Source organism: Phyllopteryx taeniolatus, chromosome 18, assembly GCF_024500385.1.
Source record: "Phyllopteryx taeniolatus isolate TA_2022b chromosome 18, UOR_Ptae_1.2, whole genome shotgun sequence".
In the NCBI taxonomy this organism is placed as follows: domain Eukaryota; kingdom Metazoa; phylum Chordata; class Actinopteri; order Syngnathiformes; family Syngnathidae; genus Phyllopteryx; species Phyllopteryx taeniolatus.
The window spans coordinates 866,904-879,123 of NC_084519.1; the positions used below are offsets into that span (position 1 = coordinate 866,904).

The 12,220-nt window shown below is 42.9% G+C and overlaps 1 protein-coding gene across 1 annotated transcript in view; it reads right to left on the minus strand.

The window, feature by feature from the left end:
* The window catches only part of nt5dc1 (5'-nucleotidase domain containing 1), a 28,669-nt gene extending 17,529 nt beyond the window's left edge, over nucleotides 1–11,140 (minus strand). Inside the window, exons 1-8 of the mRNA XM_061754267.1 lie at nucleotides 10,837–11,140; nucleotides 9,097–9,188; nucleotides 7,843–7,914; nucleotides 7,285–7,394; nucleotides 7,075–7,154; nucleotides 6,881–6,962; nucleotides 5,276–5,450; nucleotides 4,166–4,263 (exon numbers count right to left, since the gene is read on the minus strand). Coding sequence (XP_061610251.1) covers nucleotides 4,166–4,263; nucleotides 5,276–5,450; nucleotides 6,881–6,962; nucleotides 7,075–7,154; nucleotides 7,285–7,394; nucleotides 7,843–7,914; nucleotides 9,097–9,188; nucleotides 10,837–10,929 — 802 coding nt within the window. The 5' untranslated portion in view covers nucleotides 10,930–11,140. The remainder of the gene's footprint in view (nucleotides 1–4,165; nucleotides 4,264–5,275; nucleotides 5,451–6,880; nucleotides 6,963–7,074; nucleotides 7,155–7,284; nucleotides 7,395–7,842; nucleotides 7,915–9,096; nucleotides 9,189–10,836) is intronic.
* Between the last annotated feature and the right edge of the window lie 1,080 nt (nucleotides 11,141–12,220).

A 12,220-nucleotide genomic window follows, 5' to 3' on the forward strand; every position in this document is an offset into this window, starting at 1 on the left:
CTTGGAACTGAAATCAATAAAAGATGACTTGATCAGCAATAAAAATGCAAATTATATATTGTCCCGTTCAGTTTTATCATTTCAGATTCAGTTCGACAAATTCAATTTCAAATTAGCTGTGACAGACGTTTTTGAGCACGTGACATCGGGCCTCTCCGGAAAGTCAAATCTTCTAACCAGCGACTGTATTTTAACCTTCATACCACCTTTCCTCAACCATTGTGGAATGTGTCATGTGGTCAGAAATAAATAAAAAGGTGCTTCTTTTTGAACATAGGAAAGGACAGTGTATTGTCGGAAGTTAGGAACATGTTTTTTTTTTTTTTCCCAACATAATATGATCCAGGCATTGACAAAAAATACATTTAAATATATTCTTTTTTGCTTTTTTAGAAATGTTGTTTCTTGGTAGCATAAACGTTGCCTTTGACAAAACAGTAAACCTCATGCAAATTGATTGAGGAAAAAGCAAGTTACGACTTCATTTCAGTGTCCGTGCATTGCCTTCTATGGTAACGTCAACCTCCCCAACATGGCCGCTATATAGGCACGTTGGTTCGCCGGGCTGCTTCGTTGCACTGGCGTAGCAACCCTTTCATATCTGTGGTTGTCCCTAACTTCCTACAATACAGTCCTTTGTTCGAAAGGAAGGCCCCGTTTATCTTTTTCTGACCATATGACGCATTCCAAAGAGGTTCACGAAAGGTGGTATAAAGGTTAAAGTACTGTCACTGGCTAGAAGATTTGACTTTCCGGAGAGTCTACACCTCACATCCTCAAATAAGAAAGCGCTGATCGGCCGAAGAGCACATCTGCGCATGTGCGAGCGATTGCTATTCCTAAAGTCCCGGATGTCTGTCACAGCTAACTTGAAATTGAATTCAGCAAACTGGATCTGAAATGATAAAACTGAAATGTGAAAATATAGAATTAGAATTTTCATTGCGTATCAAATCTTTTATTGACTTGACCAAATGAATAAATTCCATTACAAATTATACTATTAAAATTCACTTTTGACTGCACAGATCAGAATCAGATTTGTTTTTATTTGCCAATTTGCCAGACAGACTGCGTTTTGGTTACTTTAATTCATTACTTTCCAGTCATGTTTACGCCGTTCCCCTTACTGCCAAATTATGCGGCGCGTTACTTTCATTATTGGATCATTACATCTATTTTATTCTATTACACCAGCTAGATCCCTTAACCGAGAGGCAGTTTTTGGTTTTTAATCCTGTTCGTCTTTGTGAGGGATCAGGAGAGAGCCACAAGTGATGGCGATTGGCTGAGGTAGAGTCAAGTTTCATTGTAAACCAATCAGAGGTTGAGTTAGACGGGCGTTGCTGACACAAATGGAAGGAAGGATGGTTGCACAACGCACGTAAACACACACACACACACACGATGAGTTCACTTTTGTGAGTTGTGAGGTCTGAGGAAATGATAAAGAACAGGAATGAGGAGCCTAGCCTTATACAGTGGGTCCGGAAATTATTCAAACCCCTGACATTTTTCACTCTTTTGTATATTGCAGTCATTTGCTAAAATCATTTAAGTATTTTTTCCCCACATTAATGTACACAGAGCACCCCGATATTGACGGGAAAAAAAAAAACGCAATTGTTAAAAGTTTTATTAAAAAATTAAAACTGAAATATCACACAGCCATTTGCGGAATGATGCAACAGGTTTTTCACACCTGGATTTGGGGATCCTCTGCCATTCCTCCTTGAAGATCCTCTCCAGTTCTGTCAGGTTGAATGGTGACTGTTGGTGGGCAGCCATTATCAGGTCTCTCCAGAGATGCTCAATTGGGTTTAAGTCAGGGCTCTGGTTGGGCCATTCAAGAACAGTCACGGAGTTGTTCTGAAGCCACTCCTTCGATATTTTAGCTGTGTGCTTCGGGTCATTGTCTTGTTTGAAGGTGAACCTTCGGCCCAGTCTGAGGTTCTGAGCACACTGGAGAAGGTTTTCGTCCAGGATATACCTCTACTTGGCCGCATTCATCTTTCCTTCGATTGCAACCAGTCTCCCTGTCCCTGCAGCTGCAAAACACTCCCACACCGTGATGCTGCCACAACCACGCTTCACTGTTGGGACTGTATTGGACAGGTGATGACCAGTGCCTGGTTTTCTCCACACATGCCACTTAGAATTAAGGCCAACAATTTCTATATTGGTCTCATCAGACCAGAGAATCGTATTTCTCACCATCTTCAGGTGTTTTTTATTTTATTTTTTTGCAAACTCCATGCGGGCTTTCGTGTGTCTTGCACTGAGGAGAGGCTTCCGTCGGACCACTCTGCCATTAAGCCCCGACTGGTGGAGGGCTGCAGTGATGGTTGACTTTCTAGAACTTTCCCCCATCTCCCGACTGCATCTCTGGAGCTCAGCCAAAGTGATCTTTGGGTTCTGCTTTACCTCTCTCACCAAGGCTCTTCTCCCCCGATTGCTCAGTTTGGCCGGATGGCCAGCTCTAGGAAGGGTTCTGGTCGTCCCAAACGTCTTCCATTTAAGGATTATGGAGGCCACTGTGCTCTTAGGAACCTTAAGTGAAGCAGAATTTTTTTTTGTAACCTTGGCCAGATCTGTGCCTTGCCAAAATTCTGTCTCTGAGCTCTTCAGGCAGTTCCTTTGACCTCATGATTCTCATCTGCGCAGACATGCACTGTGAGCCGTGAGGTCTTCTATAGACAGGTGTGTGGCTTTCCTAATCAAGTCCAATCAGTATAATCAAACACAGCTGGACTCCAATGAAGGTGTGGAACCATTTCAAGGATGATCAGAGGAAATGGACAGCACCCCAGTTAAATATATGAGTGTCACAGCAAAGGGTCTGAATAATAATAATAATAATAATAATAATAATAATAATAATAGTGGACGACTGGTTAGAGCGTCAGCCTCGCAGTTCTGAGGACCAGGGTTCAATCCCGGCCCCACCTGTGTGGAGTTTGCATGTTCTCCCCGTGCCTGCGTGGGTTTTCCGGTTTCCTCCCACATCCCAAAAACATGCATGGTAGGTTCATTGACAACTCTAAATTGCCCGTAGGTGTGAATGTGAGTGCGGATGGTTGGTTGTTTATGTGTGCCCTGCGATTGGCTGGCAACCAATTCAGGGTGTACCCCGCCTCCTGCCCGATGATAGCTGGGATAGGCTCCAGCACTCACTCCCGCGACCCGCGTGAGGATAAGCGGCTCAGAAAATGGATGATAATAATAATAATAATAATCATCATCATAAATCTGCAAAAATTTCAACAATTCTGTTTTTTTCTGTCAATATGGGGTGCTGTGTGTACATTGAGGGGGAAAAAATGAACAAATGATTTTAGCAAATGGCTGCAATATAACAAAGAGTGAAAAATTTAAGGGGGTCTGAATACTTTCCGTGCCCACTGTATGTGCCCATCCTGCGTGACGTGTTTGAAACCTGGGACAGTACACACTGAAAACCACGGAAATACCGGCTGGCATGACTGCTCCTTGTGACTGGCTCCAAGTTAGCCTTTAGATCAAGCAGAAGATCCAAAATTGTACTGCTTAATAGACAATGCGTCGCCGTAATTTTTGTTGGCATTTCAAAAATGTTGACACAAGTGGAAAGGTTTTGCCCGCTGCCGCTCATTTTGCCTGCAATTTAGATACAAAATCGGCCTGCGCAATAATGAGAACTCACATTGCGCGTCCTCAATTCATCTACTTGCATTTACTCCTCCCGTAGCGTCCAAAATGAACTGCTGGGCAATTAAGTTTGCGCATGTGCTTTCGCAGAGCGGCTAAGGTCCCTCAGGTTTCGGAAGGCTTCATACTTCTTAGTTAGCATTTCGATTGGCTTGTTAGGACTCTTAGCAGGAGCAGTTTTGTAAACTGGCTTTTTGTGAGAAAATACTATGATTTAGATGTTGTGTGACTGGCATTACACATTTGGGTCCTATTTGTTCTGTTTGACAAGAACGAGCACTGGGTGAACATGTAGACTTGGATTCTGGTGCTCGCTAGCTAACTGCTGACTTTTGAGCTGCCATAGATTGCCTTATGATTAAAACAGTTCTAAACGAGCTATTAACATTTTACATTGCATTAGTGGTTGATTTCATTTTATACATGTGTGACAATCTTTGCTTTGGGAGTTTTCTTAAGAGCATAAATAAGTGCTCACCAAGGTTCTTGAAGGACCTCTGCTGCGGTTTTAAGGAGAAGAAACCAGGTTTGAGGGCATTTGTGATGATGACATCAAAAAGCTCCTCAAAGTCCTTCCTGCAACAAGAGAACAACAACAACTCCTTATTAGTGGCAGAATAAAGTTTATTTTCCCTCTCCCCAGCTATGACCTAAAGCTTTCTGATAGGTGAGTGTGGGAATATCGATCCAGCTCCTTCTTTACCGCAACAGAGCGATGCAGAGTTTTCCAAACAGCTTTGAGGAAATTTTGGTCCACCAACTCGCAACATCCTGAGTCGAGGTTAGTAATGCCCCATTGGCTGTACACAGTAGAGATGGCCCAGTGCTTCTCCCTCCTGAGCCACTAGAAGGGGGACCAGAATGTCCTCGAAGCTGTCCAGAAATCGTTCTACTTAGCCTCTGCCTCACCCAAGTCCTCCCACAGCCACTTGGCCTGTATGTAGCCATCAGCTGCCACAAAACGCCATTACTAACCGTCAGTATCCACCAACTGGTTTGGGCATTACCGCCACGACAGGTAGTGACCACCTAACGGCCACAACTCCAGTGGGCCGGCTCAACAATGAAGTTACAAAACACAGCGCACACGGGCTGTTCTGTACCCCTAGAGCCAGCTTATGTAGCCAGAGATCAGACCACCACACGTTTACAATGCACATGACCCACTTAGCTCCTCCCATAGGTGGTGAGCACATGGGAAGGGGGACCCATGCTGTAGGTGCAGGCCCGGCCACCAGCCATTAAGCCCCACCTCCAGGCCTGGCTCCAGAGGGGGGAGACCGTGGTGAGCCACAGCCAGGTGAGGGCAAAACTGTTTGTAATAATTGGGCGTTCTAAGCCATGCTTTGTCTGGTCCCTCACCAAGGCCCTGTTTGCCCATGGTGATCCCACCAAGGCATTAAGCCCCCAACAACATACGAGCAGTGTTAATGAAATCAAAGTACCATAGGAACGTTTGGGAGAAAGTCAAAATTGCACGTGAGACCTGAGCAGAGCATTTCAGTTTCATAAATCCACTGGCTGCTGAGTCAAAACAGTTCAAAATGGTTTCAGTGGGGATGTGTGAATCTTGAGTGAGAAGCCATACCCCAGGATGTATTCACAGATGAGCCTGCAGTAGTCACTGTGGGAGCTGGTAATGAGGAGGAGGACTTTCCCGGCATTCTTCATGCCCCGTAGCCAAGTCTTGACAGACTCGGAACAGGTCTGCAAGTAACGGCCAGGGTCCCGCTTTACATTGGGAAAATAAGTCCCCGCATCCTCTGAAAAGTCGGAAAAACATAATGATGACGAGATGACCATTTACTATTAGAAATAGTTCTCTCCCGAATAAAATGCCTTTTGTTTCAAACCCAAGGGACTAGTCGTGTGGTTTACTGAATGGGATACACAAAACCATGTATTGAAAAATTCCTACAACCGACATTTGAGCACATTTCATTCTTTATTTGTTATCGTGATTAGAATCAATCAAGGGGACTTGAACCAGCTCACTCACATGTAGGCACATCATGAGCTATGTCAGAGTGAAGGTGCGTGCAAATTGTGCGGCACCACTTAACCTAGGTTTTGGGGGAGTTCGGTGCTCAAGGACACCGTGACGACAGTCAGCAGGAAGGATACTAGCATCTCTCCAAAAACGATTGGCCATTTTTCATTCCGGCTCCAAGGCCCTTAAAACTCATTAAGGACTGCCAGTCCTCCATTGATATTTGAATTCAACAGCAGTCAATGGCAGTGAAGGAGTTTTAAAGATGAGCTCATGCCACCCTTAACTGACAAGGGGGCTATACATCCGAATCAGACTGAATTTTAACTATTGTCCTGGAAATCGGTCAAAACCACCCAAGATAAATCATGACCTCTGACGGTTTGAAGATCCAGTCAGAATTATAACCTTTATGCTGTGGTGACATACAGAACAGAACGTCATCAAGTTTGTGGGTTGCATGCAGGGCTTGGCATGAACTTTTTTGGTTTCCCAGAGTGACTTGCCACTCAGCATTTTCACAAGCCACAATTCTGATGCTGGATAATTATGTTTAATATGATTATAGCTAGACTAAAGAACTAGATTTACAACCCTTTTAAATGAGTTTGACCCCTGTGCACAATCAAAACAAGATTACATAAATGTTTAACGCGACAAGAACCACCATATATACAGTATCAGACTTCTCAGTCTGAACCACCACACAGACTTTGCCGAGTCTCTTTTAAAATAGAAAATTAAATATGATAGAGAAAGAAATTCATTTTAGCATTACAATTCAGCTGGGCCATGTCTATACAAGCATTTGATTTGCCCTCAGCAACAGAGATGCATTCGCATGCTTTCCCCAGGTTTCCAGAAGCTTTCCTGCAACATCGTTTGCAAGTCGTTCCATTCTGCCAAGAGTTGCTGTGTCTGAGAAAGGCACTTGTTCCATAGCTGAAGTGACAAGCTGCTTAGTTTTGTTGCCAACGGGTGTGCTGGCGCCTCTCTCAGCTGACTTCGGGCAGGAGGCGGGGTACACCTTGAACTGGTTGCCAGCCAATTGCAGGGCACGTATAGACAAAAATGTAATTTCAAAACAGGCCTGAGAGTTCAATCGGCCTGGTGTTAGCGTAAAACCTTGGTTGCGTGCAATTTATGAGTCAACCCGATACATTTAGTATAGGGTAATGGGCTGAGTTAGAATCAAATTCATACCTCTAAATGCTGATGTGTTGTAATTGTGGTCAATGGCAGCTACCATGTCTTTCCAAAAGTCGGAATTCACTTCATTTCCCCACTGTTCACAAAATATACATCAAATGAAAATATTTTCAGTGGGTTCTTTTCCATTGGCTTTTCAACCTTTCACATGAAACTATGTACCGTACATGGTTTGAATTAAATATTACCTCGTAGAACATGTCCACAACTCTTCCGCAGAGGAGAGCACCAGGTAGATCAAAGTAGTTGTCATATAAATAGTATTTAGCTGCATCGTCAAAAACATAACAGTAGCAAATTAATAAAATCGATATTTTTTAAAAAGCCATAGTAAGAGCAAGAATCAAATCACAACAAAACAGATGATGCAACACAATAAGTAAAATAATGAAAAATACCAGATCTTGCAAAAGAGGTATTGAGGCTGTTAAAGTGCTTCCACTCCCTTTTTGGACCATAATGTTTGATGATCTCTTCCGTGCTCAGGTCAGTCGTTCCATGTGTTGCTCTATTCAAAGAAAGCACGCACGCATTTATACTCAGCCTACTTCGAAAGGACACAAGAACAAAGACATCAACACACGCTTCCAATCTAGCTTCCCAGTAAATTGGCGCATCGGAGGCGAAACAGTAGCGATGGGATTCGTTCACTTGTGCTTTCTTTTAGGCAGAACACAATGAAGTGGGACACTGCACGTTTACAAACTGAAACGTGGCAATGTCAGCGCAACCATTGCGTTCAACGTACAGTAAATAGGCAAGGGTAGTGAGTCTCTGGTGTTAAAACTTGGTGGGCCCTCACACACTAGTGTGAGTGTCCTGTGCACACAGGACAGCGTTTTGGTAAAAAGGTGAGGGGGAAAAAAAAGTCATTTCACATGGCCAGTGTGAAAGGGTCAACGTGACGAGATGTTTCTGGAAGTTTAGAATGTGTCGTTTCTAGTGTAAAAGCATACCTCAATACTGTTCCATCTTCAGCAAGTTTCACTAAGTTTCCATCCTCAAGGTCCACCACAAGGCCCTTAAAACTGGACACCAAATGAACCATTAAATGACCATTTCCACAAAACAAAGTTAAAGAAATGTGTCCATTTTGAAAATTTGAAAATACGATGCTTGAGGAAAGCACAGCTCCCAAAATAGCTGCGAGTGAACTTCTACAGGGCAGCCATAGAATCCATCGTTACCTACAGAGACCTTGTTAAAGCCAAGAGCTACTTCTTGGCACTGATGAATTCGGAGAGCTACCAGTTTGATACACATTTCTGAAATAACACATTTGCTCAAATTACCTTTCATTATTTGTTAGAATGAATAATTATTCATGTTGATTATTATGAAGCATTTTTTTTTTAAACACATTGTCAACATTTGAATTGAATTTTGCAGTGGCACTGCCATGTTGCCACTGAGAACATCTCTATCGGTTTCTTTGTCTGTTAGTGGGAAGCCTGGCAGTGCACCAGTGTGTTCTCATCTGGGGTGTACTTTGACATTGCAACTCTGAGTGAGTCTTGCAGGTGTCCATCAGTCAGGTGTGTTCTGGGTTTGTTTCTGATGCAGTTCCTGTCAGAAAAGGGCAGACAGCTTCACACACAAGCTGGCAACCTGGCATAGCTTTCACCATCGGTTTGGTGCAGCCTGATAGGCTTTGAGGTTTAGGTCATTTTACGATGTTCCAATTTCAATCTCCACCTGTCCGGCATCCAAGATGAACATTGAACTTAGTTGTATAGCGGCTGAAGTAAGTATATAACACGTCACCATTTTTCTCACTAAATATATTTAACATGAAGATTTCACCAGGAACAACCCAAGTATTGCATGGGGCTTTGCTCCAATGGGGCGGGGAGGGGTGTGGGAGATTCCAAGTGCTGCCGCATCTCATTCTTCATTCGTTCCTCCGATTGTTCGGGTGACACTAGTGACTCCATCGGCGCCTTGTGTCATCTTATGTCTTGTTCCTCCGATTGGTTAGGGACAGGTGGAGAGTCTTTCTGCGCCTTTTACTCCTTCAGCCACATCAACAATTCAATTGGCCCTGTGTCATCAGGGATCACAGTCTGCTTAACTGTGGAAGCCGATGGCGTGTGTCCTGATGACGTCCTCAAATGGAAGCATGTATAGATTAAAAATAATTGGACCTAAAATTCATCCTTGAGGCACTCCACACGCAATTTTATATTCTGTCACTTTTTCATTTGACTTACCAAAAATCCCAAGTAGCAGGTGTTAGGTGTAACAGGTCCTTGTCATAGCCTTTATGTTCCACTAGATAGCTGGCAAAGCTCTCGTAGATTAGCTGCAAAAACAAATATAGAAAGAATCACGTTACTCAGTGGAATCTGGAAAACCATAACATTCAGAAAGCAGACATTCCTCGTGAAATTCATAAGATGATGGCGATTATTCACGATCTGAAAAAAAGAAGCATTTTTTAAATTCAGACTTTCGTTTTTTTAATCCAACGGAAAGGAATATAGTAAGCACAGCAAAACAAATTATCTAAAAAGATCAGAGATATAAGTATTATGCCTCGACCGATATGGATTTTTTTTTTAAAGACAAACCAGATTCTGATATTTGGCAGAACAAAAATTCTGAAAACCAATTACCGTAATTTCTCGTGTATAATGCGCACCCATGTATAATACGCACCCCCAAAGTTGACCTCAAAATTCTGGAAAACCCTTGTACCTATGTATAATGCATTTTTACAATGCATGATTTTGCCTCTACCCATACGATCAAAACGAAGTATTATCTGTATTTTGTGAGTTTTTTTTCCAGGGAATGATTCTGAAGTTAAGCACTTAAGCTCATATGTTTGATTACAGAATTTGTAAGAAGGGTACAATTCTTAAGGGTAAATAAACATGAAGGGCCAGGAGAAACATTTCATTTTATTTTAATGGGATTGAAATGAAACGGTCAAGCATTTCAGAAAAGCATTACCATTAAACAAAACCATGATTCAATTAATGATGGCTGTTGTTCAGTCAGTCAGTCATATAACAAATAAATCAATCAAAATATTTCACAAATTCTGCTAGGGTATGTACATTTATGAGCAATAACTGTACATATATGCAGTCATACATACCCCTGTCATACTGGAATGAAAGTGTAGAATGAAATCAACTGTGGGCGCAATTATTAGCCGCAAATTTGAATTTTTTACAAATTTAGCTACACCTTCTTTATCTCTCAACCGATTCGAACAATTTCAACTTGGTGTTCAGCTCATTCAAACCATCCTGTGACCCACTCCCATTCCCCATATTTCACAATTTGCAACATAAAAGCCCGAAATTCTAAATCTTTACAAATTCAGCCACAGTTTCCTTATTTCTCAACCGATTGGCACCGTTTCAACTTCTTTGTGTTCACTTTACAATACCCACGTTTCCCCCACATTCAAACAAATTCTGCCTTTTTGCCCCCCTTCTTCTACATTTCTCGACCAATTCAAACCATTCCAACTCCAACATATTTTTCCCCACATTCCTCAAATCCTACACTTTCCCACATCAAGACAAATTCTACATTAGTCCCTGCTGCTTGCACGTTCCTTGACCGATTCGAACCATTCTAACTTCAAACTGCATTCCATATCATTCCACATTATTTCAGATGATTCAACGTCCTTCTAAATCATTTCATATCATTCCATCCAATCCCACATGATTTCATTCAGCATTGCAGCATTCACACGCTCTGGTTTTATTTATGATTGAATTCATTTAACCTTTATTTATCCAGTTAAGGCAAATGAACAGATTCTCTTTTTGAAACAAGGCACAATTAAAATAAAAACAATTAAGTGTAAACGTGCAATGTTATATAAGCTGTCTCGCCATTGTCGTAAAGTGTCAATGGTTCAGTGACGTCACATGAACTATCGTTTGTGAGATACTTGCATGTCGAGAATCTCAAAATCTCACGCTCACCTTGGAGGTCTCCTTCAGATGGTACCGGCACAGCGTATGGTCTAAGTCGAAACCGATAACATCGCAATCCAGCAAACGGAAAAAATCGGTCATCGTCGCTGAAGCTGGAAAACGTTCCCAAAATGTGTCGGGCGATGAACGCCGTGATGACGTAGCGGACTTCGCGACTCAAGCGTTGCTGACCGACGGTGAATATTACACCGCAGTCTTTAGGTCAACTTCGCTGCTGGAGCGCCACCTGATTGTCCAACATCCGCTGCAACTGGCGTCGATAGCTGCGATGCTGGCGCGGGCGTCTTCTTCGTCCGCTAGTCGACAGCGTTGCTGCCCCCTGTCGGTCACGCTCGTCAAAATGCCTCTCCGAGCGAGAAGATCCGTCTGGAGGGGTCATCATGGCTCCTTTTTTGCAACCGTAAGCCACACGATACTCCGGCATCTTTGTACTTCAGGTAAACAAAGCCACTTGAACCCCCCCACTGTAAAATCACCCACATTTCTTGTTTCAATCGGTAAAGAATTGAACGCGTTATCAGAATCGTCTTTATTTGCCAAGGAATTTCTCTCCGGTATTTGGAGCCGCTCTAGTACGACAACAGACACAAAGACATTGACAAAAAAAAAAACAGTCACTAAGCAATAAGGGGTTAATAGTTATCTGGTAATGCCGGTACATTTGTATTATTTTTTTTTGTAGACAATTGTGCAAAAGAGGCAGAGTCCTCTAGCACTTAGAGCAGTTGGAATGACTAATATTGCAATAGTCCGGTGCAATGACCATTGTGCAAAGGGGCACCGAGACTTCAAGGAGTGGATGCGGTTTAAAGTGACGAGTAGCGCGATCATCTGGGACAATGTCGATTGTGCAAATGTTGCAGATGCTACTCAGGCACATGAGTGGCCAGTATTGGTCAACAACAGATATGCAAATAGTGCAGCGTGGCGAGACTGCTACAGTGAGTGCACGAGTAAAGTGTAATTGGCCCCACAGAAATGTGACAACAAACTCAGACAAAAAAAATTGGCAGCATGTTGAAAATGGAATTGTAGGTTAGCTGTTTAAGAAGTTGTTGGAATGTCTGCTACTTCTAGTTTGCATTGATCGGTAGCGCCGACCTGAGGGAAGGAGCCGGAAGAGCCGGTGACCGGAATGCGGCGGGTCAGAGAGGATTTTGCACGCTCTTGTCTTAGTTCTGGCAGCGTGCAAGTCCTCAAGGGTGGGTAGGGGGGTTCCGACAATCCTTTCAACAGTTTTGATTGTCCGTTGCAGTCGGAGTTTGTCCTTTTTTGTAGCAGCACCAAACCAGACTGTGATGGAAGAACACAGGACCGATTCGATGACCGCTGTGTAGAACTGCCTGGTTCATTCATGGTTCATTTGTAAGAA